General features: G+C 45.6%; 3 protein-coding genes across 3 annotated transcripts; 1 reads left to right on the top strand and 2 right to left on the bottom strand.

The window, feature by feature from the left end:
• Positions 1–519: 519 nt before the first annotated feature.
• F5147DRAFT_656323 (uncharacterized protein) lies at positions 520–3,049 on the bottom strand (the record flags this gene model as incomplete). Its single annotated transcript, XM_041434105.1, has 9 exons — positions 520–641; positions 692–923; positions 1,227–1,263; positions 1,444–1,577; positions 1,628–1,700; positions 2,077–2,082; positions 2,294–2,341; positions 2,679–2,863; positions 2,918–3,049. 9 exons carry the CDS (start codon positions 3,047–3,049, stop codon positions 520–522), a joined length of 969 nt encoding a protein of 322 aa, XP_041288550.1.
• A 319-nt stretch (positions 3,050–3,368) lies between these two features.
• Positions 3,369–4,151, top strand: F5147DRAFT_777969 (uncharacterized protein; the record flags this gene model as incomplete). Its single annotated transcript, XM_041442062.1, has 3 exons — positions 3,369–3,611; positions 3,664–3,792; positions 3,840–4,151. 3 exons carry the CDS (start codon positions 3,369–3,371, stop codon positions 4,149–4,151), a joined length of 684 nt encoding a protein of 227 aa, XP_041288549.1.
• Positions 4,152–6,585: 2,434 nt separating this feature from the next.
• Positions 6,586–7,818, bottom strand: F5147DRAFT_777966 (uncharacterized protein; the record flags this gene model as incomplete). Its single annotated transcript, XM_041442061.1, has 8 exons — positions 6,586–6,606; positions 6,648–6,700; positions 6,753–7,191; positions 7,240–7,329; positions 7,380–7,481; positions 7,533–7,556; positions 7,611–7,685; positions 7,732–7,818. The coding sequence occupies 8 exons, from the start codon at positions 7,816–7,818 to the stop codon at positions 6,586–6,588; spliced, it is 891 nt and encodes a 296-aa protein (XP_041288548.1).
• Between the last annotated feature and the right edge of the window lie 9,163 nt (positions 7,819–16,981).

The raw sequence follows: 16,981 nt of genomic DNA, 5'->3' as shown, positions 1-16,981 counted from the left end.
AAAGGCCTTGGAATATTGAATGACAACGCAAGGCTGGTAGTTCAATTATTAGCGCCTATCGAGCAAGCTAGGCTTCAATTTCATCTACCTGTCACTGGCATGGAGACTCTCAATTGATAGCAATTAGCCAAAAACAAAGTAATCGAATATGAGTAATGCATCTCGTGATGGGAGGTGATGGGGCACGGGGAGCGAGTTACTAGTAGACACAGATACTAATAACTCGTCAGTCTATTGTATCGTGTCTGAAACGTTTCAGTACTCATATCTCAGTTTCTAGTCAGAACACTGCTGGTGCTTATATAGTACGTACTAGGATAGGAACAAAAAGTTTATACTGAAAACATTGATATGTACGAACCGACGTCAAAAAGCGCTCGTCCGTCATTCCGTTCTATTGCGCTCGCACTCATATCTCGGATCCTTTGGCTATTAACGCAACAACTCGCTCCGATCCTCAAATAACATAGACTGAATTTAATTTACAACCGAGTTATTGTACAAGTACATCCAATTGTATCACAAGAGTACAGAAGCATTCGAAGAGGTGTATGAGGTTGAAAAGCAATCATCAAGCCAATCATCGGCAAGGGTGTCAGATGGAAGAGAAGAAAACGTCACAGTACTTCCAGAACATGTGCCTACAAGTCATATCAGTGTTAGAAACCGGAAGCACAACATAGATGCCCACCATCATCAGTACCCTCGAACTCAGCAACCCATGCTAGGGCTTTGGAAAACATGTTGACTTCGGCCTGTGCTTGTTGCTTCTTCAGGCCCAAAATATGTATGTCGGACTTGAGGACGTCTGGAGTCTTGTTCTCTTTCGGGGTGAATCCGTCGCTATTGTCGATGTGTTGGGGCTTGTTTTCCGCAAATGTCGTGCTCATGTATGCACGATATGTGACAGGATCCACCCAAGTCTTCAACAAACAAGGCAAAGATATGAATACATCATCGGGCTGCATAGCATCAGAACGTCGGGTGTTTGTGTAGTATTAACAGCACTCACCCCTTGAAAATATTCGTGATGGTCAGGAACCTCTAAAGTTTGTAAAAAACCAAAAAGTGTTCAGTTTGCATGAGATTCGACCTCTAAAGTGTCTTCAGAAGGCGATAATGTCCGAAGCCATGCGTGGCATTTCTCTCCAGTGTGTGTAGCATCGTTTGTACGTCGGAAGCAATTAAAATCGATCGAGCTGGGTGCTGGGCATACTGCAACATACACGGTATCGTTCACTACGAGCGGCTTCTTTTGGCCAACTACAAACAATTGAGTGTCGATAATAATCCTTGAAACAACATGGCTCACTCGAGTGACTTTTAGCGTCAAGCACTTCACACAAGTGTGCAATAGCATTACTAAACAATGAAACTTCCATTTGAGCTCGATACATTCTATGCTCCATCAAACATCCCCCTCAGGAACGAAAGGCCACGCACTTTCTCTCCTCTTCTTGTTGGAGCAGCATCTGCATTACGCCCTCCTTAAGGCTCATGTCAAGGAGAGCCATAAGATCGTGGGAGTTGACCCATCCAAATAGTACGGAAGCTGTAACAAATAGTGGGTCTGAAAGCTGTAAGCTAGGAATTAGAAAAAGTATAAGAAACATGTGAGTGCGCTCACAGTGTCACACCCCTGTTGCTGAAGCCAAGATGTAAGGGCGGTTTCGGTCTGATCAGTCCCAAGAAAATGAGCACTGGAACATATTTCACATGTAGGAAGACAAGGGGAACTAGAATTCAACATGTTGAATTAGAGGAGGAAAAGAGGAAGACTCGAGGGATGTCTCTCATGATTGTTAAATGCTTACACAACCTATAGAGTAGGCTAGGAAGCGATGGCCAAGTTATGAGATGATGGTGATCAAACGAGGTGATGGCGATCAAACTCTAAAGAAAAAAAATAGATTAAACGTAATAAATCAAGTGCAAAATTTGCGAGATACTTAACAAGTAATTTATGACTGATGGTGATGAGTTGTTTAGGTACTATAAAACGGGTGTGATGACTCGCTGGAACATAATGGCGGAAATGAATAAAAACGCCAATGCAATGGTATATATCATACATACCGCAGCCTGCAGGACAAGTCGCAAGCATGTGCAAATATAACTACAAGTACCGCTCCCCCTTATCCGCTCCCATTTTGAGCAATTGCATTTGCTAGTGAACCCCCAACATACGCTACATCTAAAAGTCTACTCAGAGGTTGTGGGAGCGGAAAGAAAACCTGCTAATGCGCATAATTAGTATATATATAGCGAACCACTAATTGGGAGGAATATTTACGGTTGTGGAGTTGTACCAATGGCGCAACAGCATTCTGGCCCAATGGGGCTGTCAAATAAATCTCGAAGTTCTCAGAAAGGCATGTCACATGGCAAGAAATTAAATACCCCCGTGGAGAGGTCTGGTTTCAGGTGCTGTGAATGACCATCACAAAATGTTGCAGTCTGACGAAGTACAGGTTACATTTCAAAGACGGGCTTAACGAGTTGTGAGTACAATTGCGTGTGGTACATATATCTAAGGCTCAACCAAATTTAGGACTTGGCCTGTTGCCTTTCGCTTGCCAGCTCAGCTTGGGCGGCCAATGCGGAACACATCCGTCTCACTACACATAGTAGTCCCATCAGCGATAGCATAGATGTGATCTCTAGTAGAGATAGCTTACGTGATTGTGCATAGCTTTTTAAGTTCAGCCTTGAATGGTACAATGTCCGGGTCATCCTCCGCCTGGAACAGCATCATAGCTGTCTCATGAAGCTCAGCGTGTACTTGAACTGCAGTTGGATAATCTGGCATGACATTGGCTATTCCCCACATGCTTATAAGTCTTGCCAGTAATGCTTGATAGCACTAGATGCAATGATAGACATGAATTAAAATACCCAGAGAGCAGAATGCACTTACACAGGACCCAGCTAAGGCCAAAGTGTCCGCTGGAGGATTTGGAGCATGCCTGAAGATCGCTGGCTCTAAATCAGCGATGGTGAGACGAATGCGACTTGTAGTCGTGGTCCTGAATACTATGTGATAAAGCATCTCTTCTGCTACTTGGTGGGTTATGAAGGTGGCAAACCCGTTGGCCTGCAGAGAAAATTAGGGTTTTAATACTTGTGAGAGAATTAGAGCATGTTCGGATAGAAATATTTGCATGAAGTTTTGAAATATTGATCACGCAAATTCGTCGGCATTGTCCCGAAAGTTCGTCGGAGCTTAAACCTTCCTTGTCTCCTACTGTACATACTAATCGATGGAGATCTCTTGCTCCTCCTCCTCCTTTGATATCCACCAGCGCAATAGACTGATCGCTGGTGTCATCGCGATCACTGCAATCTGTACTCAATATACCAATCTTATCATGGCTCAACCTGAGGCCCATGAAATCCCTACAAGGCGCACACCTGTGCACTGGAGAAACGAAGAAATCACTGCACTTGTTAATCATATGTACGATAACCGTGCAAGTGGTGATACCTCCGGCAACTTCAAGCCACAGGTGTATACTTCTGCACTAACAGTCATCAACGATGATCCCGACCTTCAACCATTGCGGATCGGTCCAGCAAAGACCGTCAAGATGGTGAAGAGCAAGTGGGCATCAGTGCATCCATCCAACTCTGTCCTTCACTCACTTTACTGATTCAATATTTCAGCTCAAGTCTATTCATCACGCTATTGATAAATACCGCAACCAGACCGGTACACACTGGGACAGTGCCAATGGAGCTGGGATCCATGGCCCTGCAGCGTCCGCTGTGTGGGATTCGTATGTTGCGCTCAGTGTACGTCAGCCCCTTGTATTTTTCAAATAAAAGCTAACATTTTTTAGTCCAATTCTCACATGCGTTCATTCCGCAACACAGGCTGGCCTTACTTTGAGAAAATGCAGGAAATAATTCCCTTGGGTGGCGCTAGAGGGCGCCATGCCTTCCACCCAGGTGTTATGGGTCCTCCACCAGTACCAGACGCTGATGAGAATGAGCCTGGCCTTGCTCAGGCTCCAGCCCTCTCTTCTGCCGGTCCTTCCACCACTGCCAATCATTCATCTGTCACTGGCCCTTCATTCACCACCGGTCCTCGCTCTAACACCGGTGGTCTCTCTACCGCTACCAGCTCTGCTGGTGCCAAGGCACCCTTATGAGGGCACCAATGTGGATTCTGTCGAGACCACTTCGTTCGCGTCGACCCATGATTCGGCTCAGCCGGTCTCCACCACCTTGGTGTCCTGCCCCCCCCCTCAAAGAAAGCACGTTCGCACAGTCTCTCAGAAGATGACCAATGCGGCCAAGATGAGCAGTGCAACACAGGCCGCCAAGATCACGCCTGCTGCTGCTGTGATGGGACTGCAGGGCACTGTCAACCATCTGACAGATATCTTTGAAAAATTCATTGTTAGTTCCATGAATAATGGTACCCTTCTGCCTCTGCCTCCGCCTCCACCTGTGCCTGAGCCTGAGGACAGCATGGACTTGGTGACACACGCGGCACACCTACTGCAAACTGAGGACGCTGACATGCCTGCTGACCAGCATGCCATCTTGATAATGGTCCTTGGTGAGAAGAACAACGAGAGATTCCTGAAGTTCTATGTGTCCCTCACGGACAAAGCAATCAGGCATCCGTTTATTGAGAAGCTCATCACAGATGCAATGGCGGGCTGAAAATATATCATGTACCTTGTTCTTTACCGCTTGCTTTCATTTCAATGTATGTACAATACTACATGTTCACAACTGTCGCAATGCATCAATGTTTGTCTGATTTTGGAGGCTACAAAGTGGTACTCGAAGTGTGAATTATTCTGAAGCAAAACTGTCCTGATCCTGATCCTCATCAAAAGTGTCCTCGAGGTCCTCATCCCCCTCATCAAGATCTATCCCTTCGAAAGTACGTTCTAACAAGATGCGCTGATAGTCATTCCACATCGCAGATCCTTGACGAAACTCAAGTTCGTTATCTTCTTCGATAGCCGCAATATTGTCTTCTTCGGCATTTCCACCAGAATATCCACCCTGCCAGTCTTCGTCGTCATCTTCATCGTCGGCCTCGTTGGTGGGGATGTTTTTGGGATCATGCACGCGGATGAAGTTGTGAACGGCGCACAGTGCGGCGGGAATTCGCGCTTGCAACTCCATGGCATATGCAGGTGGCAACAGCAAGATCCGAAAACGACGCTTCAAAACGCCAAAGATGCACTCGATGACGTTTCTTGCTGATGCGTGTCACAAATTAAATAGTTCTTCTTTATTAGCAGGCCTGTAGGGAAGATGAGTTCCAAATTGAGCTTGATTCAAGTAAAAGGACCTACCTGGTGTTTGCGCGTCCCCATTCAGCTAGGTGATAGCGCACACCTCGGTATGGCACAAGTAAGCCGGGACGGAGTGGATAACCCGCATCTGCAAGAAAATACTTGTGTGGGGGAACTTCGAAGTCGTTCAGACACGCATCTTCATAAACACGAGCGTCCGTTGCAGAGCCTTCCCAGCCGGTGAGCGCGTAGGTAAATTTGAGATCGAAATCACACGCAAAAAGGCAATTTTGAGATAGGAACCCCTTCCGATTACGATACACAGCACGGTCAGTAGCCCTGGGGGTCACCTGAATATGGCTCCCATCTATTGCACCAATGGCACCTTTAAAAAAAGGCCACCACTTAGGGTTTCTGCGGACTTCACGAGGGACAGACCCATCAGGAAACTGGACGTATGTTGAATAGAATGGTTCGGAGGAGAAAGAAACAAGGATCTTGCGAAAGTACCTATGTGCTAGAGTCAGATATCCACTGCATCCTAGATAAAAATAAATGTACTTAGATATTGTTTTGTTTGAGTGTTGGAATCTCTCCCCAACATGTCTGACTGATAGGCCGGTCACCAAAGCGTACAGAAAGATAGCGAGTTGTTCCTCGAGGGAGATGAATTTGGAATCTGAGTGGCCCATAGCGCGAAGCTGAGTGATAAGCTCCACAAAGGCAGAGGCGTGCATGCCAAGTTCACAGCGGATGCGCTCTGGGTGACCAGTTAGTAATTCAATAACCCAGTCCTGCCCAGAGAGGGCCGAGGTGTGATATGGTTGTCGGTCCTTGGGATATATGGTCTGCAATGTACCATGTGTTGCAGCGACTACTATACTGATAACAAGTCCTATACATTTAACAAGATGATCCCAAACCTCCGGTTGAGGATTGGAAACGAGCAAGGCGAGCTGTTGACGATCCATTTCGAATTGATCTTCTTGAGCATCCATGACGAGGAGATATATGATATGTGATATACCTTTGAATATCAATTGATAACAGCTGCTGATTGAATTAAAGCTCCGACGAACTTTCGGCACAATGCCGATGAATTTGCGTGATCAATATTTCAAAACTTCATGCAAATATTTCTATCCGAACATGCTCTTAAAATGACTCACCTTGATTGGAAGCAAGTGGGCATTGGGTCGTGTGAACATTTGAAGTAGGAGCATAATACTGTGCCTTTGGGCCAAGCCAAAGAAGTTGCCTAAGCCGAAGATGCGAGGGTCGTCCATAAAGTGGGTGACAATTCGACGGTTATTATATAGAAATTGGGTTATCCAGGGAGAGGCCTATCCTGGAATAAGACAAGTGAACAAAAACATGAAAAACACGTACGAGCGCCAAAACCTCAGCGTGCATCATTGGAACCTTGGAATCTTTCCTAAAAACTAAAAAAAAAATTCAGCATATTGTGGGCACCACTAAGATTAAGCTCCTGACCTGTTTCCAAAGTTTCAGATGCGACATTGGCACAAACAAGGCAATCAGGCCAACAACTGCGAATTAGCTCGAGTCTACACTCAGCATAGTCAACGCTGACAAGGACATGGGGGTTGTTGGAGTGCCCACAACAAATGACAATCCTCAACTGGACACATAGGTACGCAAGTGCCCTGCACCAGTTGAGACACGTTTCCATAATTTGGTGGAGGCTATGCTCTGCTTGAACCTTCTTGGGATGTCCAAGCATTGCAGTTCCAGTTCCGGTTCCAGTTTCGGTTCCAGTGGTTGATGCGATGACGGATGAGCCGAACTGGGACGTCATCGGCAGGATTGATGAGCTGCCGACTGAATTCTCAACTTCAGGAACATAGTATCCGGAAGGATGCTGCGCGAGATGAATGATAGTCTTGGGCTCGTCTGCGTGAGCCATGCCAGCCTATAGTATTTTAGCACGTGGAAAGATACAAGGGCAAAATGAACATACATGATCATAAACACCGTGCACCATGTCGTCGGAACCGGTTCTGCCCCACATCCAAGGCAGGTTAAGGAACGGCACGGGGGTTGTACGCAGCTGTACGACTCATCAGTAGAAAGAAGTGGAACAGTCGAGATTACACTTACTACTAGGACATACACTGGAACCTCAATGTCCAGCGACTCATACACCGGACTATGTATCATCGGGGTTGAGAGATAAGCGACCAAGGCGAGCTCTGGCCGAAGCTGGGAGGAGAGGTCAGTAGATTATGGCACCGATAAAATAAAACCTCGTACGTCAACCAAGCCAGCGGGCAGGCACTGTGCTGATCATCAGACATGCTGAGTCCATAGTCAAGACATCCAAATACTCACATAAAGAGGGTAAAGCATGGGCTGAGTACCGAGCAACAAGTACCCTATGAATTCTACACTGATGTCGGGAGTGTCCTTAAAGAACTGTGAGCAAGCGTGTGCAGGCAAGAGAACAACCTACAAAGAAAGAGCACAATGCAGGAGGGTCAAGTTGGAAGACACATGCATTGCCCTCAATCCCACTGTTAGAATTTACTGGGACAGACATTGCGGCTGAGGGAAGGAAAGGCAATGCGATGCTTATTTAAAGCATATTGAATGTCCGATTTAGACCGTATTGATATTAGGGTTCCAACTTATCATTGCAGCGCCATCGACTGGGAAGTCATGGGTCACAACAGTGTTGGCGTATTACATGTACATGTTGTGTTTAAAATTTCATGCCATCGCAGCGCCATCGGTGTAGTATTACATACATTAAAACTATATATTGAATATTAAGCATTGTTGCAGCAGAATATCACATTTGTGTACCTGTTTGAGCTGTATCGGTGTAGTATTACATACATTGAAACTATATATTGAATATTAAGCATTGTTGCAGCGGAATATCACATTTGCATACCTGTTTGAGCTGTATTTTCGATATCAGAATAAGAATTGTGGAGACGTTCAGAATGAAGAGACCTTATTACGTGCACCATAGTGGTGGTATGCAAACACCTATTTTTTATAACGGTCTGGATCCTATTACACGATCCATCGGAACAGTATTTTGGAACTTCAGTTCTCGTAATCTAATTCTACTTCACTGCCATACATCTCATCAAATTGAGATACGAGTGAATCATTACTGAAACCAAACAGCGGCACAACACATTGCACCCGTAGCTCTCCATCTTCCCCCTCAAATGCACAATCATCTTCCTCAGCCTCTTCATAATCGTCTTCAACTTCCCCGTCATCTTGTTCTGTGACGCCTCTATGCGGAGGCTCAGCCTGCGAGACATGATGGTGAGAGTACACATGCCCAATTCCAAGACCAAAGTGAAAGCGCATCAGCATATCACGGTCAACAAACCTGGAATGATGATCTCAATATACGTTGTACATGAAATGGACTTTCACTCACCGATTGACATAGTATTCCCGCCAGTCATCTTTGTCCCCTGCACATGCTGACACACCCACTCCATTTTGGTATCTCTAGAGGCTGGCAAAAGCAGGTATAATGTGGCAGCCCCTGAGGACGTCTGCTGGATCTAGAAAGTCAAACGAATATTCATCCGCCATGGGCGGAAACCTAAGTCGATCTAGGCTTGAGGTGTCCCAGGTGGAGACTTGATCTATGGGTTCGTACCAATGAATCCATAGGAACTCCATCCGGAGCAGAGTGTAGTCGACCATACCAACTCCAATGATAATTACATTGACATGGTAGATACCAAGTACTTTACCATAGGCAAATCTGTGACCTCGGTGCCCCACATTGTTGTCAGGGCACAACACCATAATATTACAATGGGAAGTGCGGGGATTGATGACATCTTGTGCTCGGCGAACATCGTATGTAGTGTAGTTAATCCTGGCAATGTTGTGGTGGTAAATTCGATCGTCCTTGAGGATAAGTGCATCGGTATTAAGATGCTCTCTCGACTCGGGCCTCGACAAGTTGATTCGACCAAATAAATGTGTCTTGAGTTTTGGCACAAAGTTCTGCAGGGATCCGTGAAAATTCTTTAGGAGTACAATTTAACACACCTTGATTGCTGGATCACCTTCATGACTGCGCAAGTACAAGCCTATATGTACAGGGTACTTCTGCGTCAAACCAATATGGTGGTGGACGTGAGGGCCAGTTGCTAACCTGGCCATTTCGATATGGGGGCGATGAACAATTTTGTCGCCTATATGGTGAATGCGAGCTTGCCGGTGTTCGATCCGAGTCAGCTGTTTTATAAAGGACTTCCGATTGGTACGGCAATATCTGGCCTTGGGTGAACGGTGTTCAAGTTCACCCTGGATAAGTCAGTGAAGTTCAGATATAAACATCAGAGGACGTACAGGTTCACTGCTGTAGGAATTGGCCATGCCATACTGGCGGATTGTTGACACGTAGTCTCCCAAGGCATGAAATTTATAAGTCTGAAAGTTAAATACCTTTGCTTGCTGCGTATTGTTCACAGCACCTTCTGACTCAACCACCTCCCTTTGCTTTTCCTTGCCCTTCTTGGTTGCCTTGTGTTTTGCTGCTTGTTTTGCATGGTGTCGGCGGCGAGCTTCAACCTCATGACGAAGTTCATGAGTATCATACACAGAACAAACTTTAGCTTTGAAAGTGCAGAACTGATGGCCCAGCACTGAAGTCACTAAATCCATGGCATTTAGGGTCAAATCGGAATGCATTCTTAACTTAGCCAATCCGTGCCAGTGCGCCATGGTGAATAGTAACTCAAGAATGGTCGCATTATGAGGTTCAGGCAGGAGACGATTGAAGACAGGGATGGAACACTGTACATTGCGTGAGGGCCAATTTAGCCACACTAGGGGTGGAATCATACCTGAAGGAGGTCTTCAAAATTGCGAGCTGCCATCTGTTTCATCTCGGAAGAGTTGGCCGAAAACTTTCGAATGGTAGCTTGGCTGAATGTTGGAATTTGTCTGTATCTGGTCGCAGGGGGTCAGCTGGACTAGGTAACGCATGGTGTAGTAACATACCTGCGATCCAATTCATGTACAAGTCCCTTGTCCTGGGCCACAACGATTCGTAAGAGGTGCACAAATAGCATCTTCCACACGCCAAGCTCAAACTCATGTAAGAGATTGACGACAAGAGCACGGAAAATGTTGAAACCATTTGACCCGAGGCAATCTGAGAATGAATTCTAAGGCGCGTGTTAGGCATGATCGATAATGCAGAAATTCAGCCTCACCAGAGTTGGTACCCACGACTGTGGTTTCAGTATGCGTTCAACTGGTGCGCTCCCGACCACGAAGTCCTTTTCATAAATCAATTTGCGTGCATCACTTACTAAGAGTCCCCTGTTATTATCATCGCGTTTAAGGGTTTCGCATTGTTGCCTATCCTGCGGCCGTCCCATATTATGGATCCGATCTTTAGGTATACGGCAGCGGGGACATGGACAACCTCCTAAGTTTCGGACTGTGGCTATCAGCACTCTGATCAAATTGTAATCAGTGTATTTCAACTTGCTAATGACATCACTTACTTTTCAGGATAATCTGCTGAGTATGTAAATATCCTAAGATAAAATCTACGTGTAATGCCGTCGCAGCATGATATCACGATCCCGTGCTCGTACGCATCCAGGAACTCGTCGTCCAGTAAGATTTTCCACTGCTCATGGAAGAGTTCTCTACGGCAGTGCGTAGCACACTCACTGTTGATTCCTCTCCCACCTACGAAATCTTTAAAAGAGTCTGGGAGCTGGCAGTGTGACGTTAGATAAGCTGTGAAGTTAGAATTGAGAGAAACATACCGTCTCGAAGTAAGCAATGTGATTGCTTAGGTTGCATGACAGCTTGCACCTGCGATACTTAGACTCATTACCGAAGTACATGTACATTGGCCAGAGTTTAGCATTGCCAAACGAAGTGAGCTGCGTGGTGTCAGACCAAAACATGAGACCAGCGACTACTCGGGGCAAATTACAACCAGGTTCCCGGGGCAAGTCTTGGACTTCACTGTGGGCTTCATGGAAAGCCCTGGAAGTGTACAGGTCACCATATATGGAAACCTCCGTGTCCAGGTGAGGAGGGTTCCAATGCAACTCATACAGCTCGTAATGAAAGAGCTTGTCATCTCGGGCATTGGCAAGTTTCTCCCGCACAACACCTACAATGGATCGATGATATAAATCGGCAGCTTGATACGTGCGAGGACCTGGAACTTTGGTGGTGCGGGGAAAAGGCACCTCGATGGAGACCGGCATTCTCTTCCATCCAGTGTCTTCATCCTCCCATTCCTCCCCATCTCCCTCATCATACTCGTTCACACCAAGCTTGGTATTTATCTCCTTCCAGTTAGTAGAGCTCATGTTGTCAGTGCTGAAGGACCTGGAGCGCAATATGTCCATCAGCTTCATATAGTCACCTTGTGACTTCTGGACGCCCTGATTCCAGTACCAATCCCCAAGCTGAAAAGATGAACGATTGGGATAGGGATGGTATTGAGAATCGCTGCTCAAAGCAGGAGTTTCGTAGGGTAATTGGTCGACTTGAATGGTGGTAGGCATGATTGAGAGGTCTGCAATCATAATATACTCTTCTGGGTCGTGTGATGGCGGTGTCGAGGAGAAGTATTGATGTACTAACCCGAATACATTGGGGCGGGTGCGAAATTTTACCATGTGCACCGGTGAGACTGGACATTCTACTGTGCTAACACGGCTAACAGGTTCCTGAAAAATTCCATGAACTTCTGGGGGGACAGTTGGTGGGGGTTGAGGTAGCACGTTCCTGAATCTCATAGGCAGCTGTCGGTTCTGACGCCTCGGTCTGCGCTGCACCAAACTCATGTCCCTGTCGTCATCCATGTCCACTCCTCCACCTCCAACGGAATCTTGTGATAGATTGGAAAGAAACGCTGTAGCTTCGGAATCTTGATGCGCTGGCGAAGCATCATCCACACCGGTAGGGGGGTAAGCAGGCGGATCAACACCATTGGATGAGGCATCGACCACAGGTTCATCGTTCGAGATATGAGACCTTTTCCTGCAGCTTACAAACTCTTTCAAAGAAGATATCGCCGATGAAAGACGCTTCTTGGTTTGCAGACATGAGCGCTGGTGTTGGCTAAAGTAGTTCTGCGCCGCAAAAGAGCGCTTGCAAACGCATGTATAGCCAGACGCCGACATGAAGGAATGATGTGAGAATGTTTCTGACCCAAGGAGGTAACTGAAAACATGTGGGACGATGGCGACCTTACGACCGAGAGAAATTAATATTTGCTAATTTGACCAGGCACGCAATGGTGCTAGGACAATGAGGTGCGGGGGGAACTATATATCTTCCAATACACTTTCCAGCTAATTGCATGTGTGCTGACATGTCCGCAACATCTTCCAGGTGCTCCAGCATTGAACCCCCAGAATTCAAAGCCGACCCAAAGGTGGTTAGCATGCTAGTGAATATCTTGACTGCACGTCACGGAATTTTGCATTTCCATGGCCAAACAGGAGAACTAACAATGTTTCAGTGGTGAGTTCATTATTTTGAGAAGTGCGGCTTCGCCTACCCTCACATCTGTATTCAAGGCCGTCCACCAAATATGGACACAAAATTCATCCTTCACAATTTGCGGATTATCGCGAGGCACATGCTTTTTGGTACCCATGTTGCATGTGCGCAAGTGGGGGCAGGTACGTCGAAGTAGCAATATTTCGACGTAGTAGAGGCGTATGTGAGGGACAATATGTTGCCGAATGTGCAACCAGCACCTGTGGCTACATGTGTGAGGCAAAGTTCCTAGAGGGTGGACATTTCTGATCTCTCAATTAGTAAATATCGAGAAGTTTTTCGGGAGAGCATGCGTACCGGCTGTGTATTATCCTCGGAGGTATGAATTCACAATTGATCGTTCTCATGTGCTCATATCTTTAGATCTGATCAACCGCTCAACGTGGTTCCACCATATGATTGATGTCAATGACAACGATCATTGTTCTAGACCTTTCATCAATCATGTGAGACGAAGTCATGAGGACGGGAGTATCTCACTATCATTCTAATGCGCTCTGTACTCAATTACTCATTTGAGCTACAGTTAAAACTTAGGGCCCAAGCGGCACACCATGTTACAACCCTACTACGTGCCTAACATACTCAGTGGTTGTGTTTGGGATGATGAAAAAGGAAAAAGAAATACAAGTGCAAGCAAGTAGGGTTTATATAGTGAACGACTTTGATATTTGTACTCCGCCGGCAGCCTCCGAAATGGGAAACATGCCTCACGGCTGACCACTGAGGCATCACCCCCATAAGTTGTCATGCCGCTTTCAGAGTCCGCTCAGCAATGCCTAAGAAATTTGTAGTATTATAGCCTCAGGTCAAAAATTATGATTATGATTGGTTAGCGTGATGTGGAATATAGTATGGGGCGTGACTGTAATTTTATGGTGCAGGATATGATATAAACTTGATGCTGGTGTGATTCCGCTACTCATAGGACTCTCGTGATTTGCCTTTTGAGCTTTGAGCGCTTGAGGCTCGGTGTTAACTGGTGGTACAATCATGGTCAGTGAAGGCAAAAGCATCTGCTGCATCATACAAGCTGCTGGGCGGAAGAACAGGGGTTTGAGGAAGATGCCGCTGCTTAGGTGATCTCGTCTCCTGGTTGTTTTGTGGAGTGTCATCCACACAATTACACCTCTTGTTCAAATGTGGTGATTATTGATGGGATTACCAAGGTGAGGGAGGTGGGACGTGATGTCGGTTCACTGATGGCTGCCTTGCAAGCTCATAAACAGGTGTTAGTGGTGTAGGAAACGGCATGGGAGTGCTGTGAATATGCGAATGTCGGTGGTGCGTAGAAGAGCTAGCCTGAGGTTCAGTACTGTGAGGCATTGTATGCACTGGAACACTCCTGGAAGCTGGTGCATTGCCGTTATTGAGATCAAGCTGGCTGGGCAAAAATTGTATGAGTTCCATGAATAATGTATCTTCATATAAACAATTTCTTTGCTGAAGGTATCCAGCATCGCATTCGTGTTGACATATGTGTCTCGATCTTGCTTATCTGCTCATCCCTTAGTGTGGGCAATATGTTCAACAAATTTTACTAACCAACGTGCTTAATGTGGACTTCTGAATATATGTATGGTCAACTCCTACGCAAACAGTACAGCGGGCACACAAATCGATTATTGCCACTGATGTTGGCCTCCATAGGGAAGAAGGCGCAGCCAGAGTGGCAATGTCTTCTGCAAACTTCTCATTCAATGGTTGGATAATTGAGGAGGTATGGCGTGCGACCACGGCATATGCAGCGCGTACCATCCAGCCAATCCTGGTCAACATCCTGGCCAAAAGTATTGGTCTTTGCCTCTTCTTGACCTGAACAGCTGGAGGTTGACCAGTGAGGATGCGATGCAGAACAGTAAGGTCAAGACCATACAAGACTTCGCGACTTGGAGACACAGCGAACTTTCTTGTCTTTTTGACTCAACATCATTCAGGATGTCCAAACCAGGTGCGCATTCGTGCTGCGGACGGGACCACGACAGACCTTCTAACCATTCTTAATGGCGAGTGAGCTAATCGTCCAGCTTCTTGAAAAGGCGAAGTGAGAACATGGTGAGATAGTCCCGGGCATAGGATCTCCACTTCTGGATCATCCCAAAGACGTCTGTGTCTTCCCAGTGCTGATAACGATGCTGAAGGATTGATTCACATCGATTCTCAAGATCCAAAGCAAACTCGGCAATTTGTTTCCAATCTCTGATAGCAGGAATACTGAAGTCTTTTTCAGTGCGAGCAACAAAACGCATGACTTCCCGAAATCTTGAATTTGAGTCCTTGACCATCAAGGGATATCCAAGCCTTTACGTATTTCTTGAAATCCTTCGCTTTGCTGCGCGCGGACATCAGCCAGTCATAGATTGTGAGATCAATAGAATGGTATAATCTGTCTCAAAGAATTCGTCCAGCTCTTCAATGGTCCTGTGTGACCGGTCCAATAACAACCTTGCGCGCTCTTCCAAGTCATCCACAGCTCGTTGACAAGACTCTAGGGTTCGGATCAAGAGGAACACTGCAAGCACGAGCACAGGTTAAAAGCCCACGAATGCCTTCCAGTGTAGCTGATGCGCCTTCCAGCCGTACAAGGACGCATTACTGGTGCCGAGGGAGTGTGGGTTCCGCACGCAGATACTGTGTATCAAATCGCCGATGAACAACCGAAAATTTGGGTATGTGACTCACAGAATAATATCAAGCTTGGCTTGCTATACAAGGTCAATAACGCGCATAGGATTTTCTACCTCCTTGCGCCCTCTCGGGTGACCAGGTCAAGCCGTCTGTCAAGCTAGACACTAGTGTAAAATAAAAACAAAAACAAAAACACCAAGGGAATTCGAACCCTCGAGCTCAAGCAGAGACAGAGAGTAGATAAACCTAGAAAAAAGAAACTGTCATTCAAGAGGTTCGAACTCATGACCACATGAGAAGACACACATTGGCAATGTACTCCGGAATCCTAGAGGTAGTTGTAGTAACAAATGGTATGATCAAATTACTGCAATAATATTGTCTACTGGTATTGTCTACTGGTATTGCGCACTAGGTTCCATGAGACATATTTGGTTGAAATGCAGAGTGGATGTAATTGTACTTGAAGCCATCATCAAAATCTCAACAGTCTTGAGATTCTTGTTACACTTTGCCACAGGTAGGACGAGTCCACAATACCCCCCGTCCAAAATAAGGCAAAGTTGGTTCTTTTTGCGTGGATGAGCCAGACTGAGATCACTGGTGGGAATGTGATAGTGGATAATCCGAGCGCCTGCACCATTGGATGTGCAGAATGCTGCAACACAGCCCTCGGGTGCGGGTCCATTCATCAGGAAATCAACCCGGAATTGATATGACCAGGTAGAGCTGACAAATAAAAATCATTATGATACATCTAAATCTAAAATTGTATGTTATTATCTTTGCACAACACATGTATGACAAAATATATGACTATGTCAGAGACACATCGTTTTGATATGCACCTTACAAGTATGCAACAAGTATATGAAAGAATATATAGCTATGCCAGGGACATGTCATTTTGACATGCACCTTACAGGTATGGAACATTATGATACATCTAGATCTAAAATTATATATTATTATTTTTGCACAACATGTGTATGACAGAATATATGACTATCTCAGAGACACATCATTTCGATGTGCATCTTACAAGTATGCAACAAGTGTATGGAAGAATATATAGCTATGCCAGGGACATGACATCTTGACATGCACCTTACAAGTTTGGAACAAGTATATGAAAATGTATATGACTATGTGAAGGGCCTCTCATTTTGACATGAATCTTATGAGTGTACAACATATGTATGACCAAATATATAGCTATGCTAGGGACACATAATTTTGATATGTCTTTTACAAGTATGCAACAACTATATGAAGGAATATATGACTATGTGAGGGGCATGTCATTTTGACATGCACCTTACAAGTATGGAACAATTATATGAAAATGTATATGACTATGTGATGGGAATCTCATTTTGACATGAATCTTACAAGTATGCAACATATGTATGATCAAATATATAGCTATGCTAGGGACATGTTATTTTGACATACACCTTACAAGTATGCATATCTAATTGTATCATGCAAGTTCTAGATGTCATGCTCGCATTGCCACTAGTGAATCTGGGCATATGGATGTG

Source organism: Suillus discolor, assembly GCF_016758755.1.
Source record: "Suillus discolor strain FC423 chromosome Unknown F5147scaffold_65, whole genome shotgun sequence".
Taxonomy (NCBI): domain Eukaryota; kingdom Fungi; phylum Basidiomycota; class Agaricomycetes; order Boletales; family Suillaceae; genus Suillus; species Suillus discolor.
Note: the sequence above shows the minus strand (reverse complement) of the source record. Positions and strands in the feature narration are given on the sequence as shown.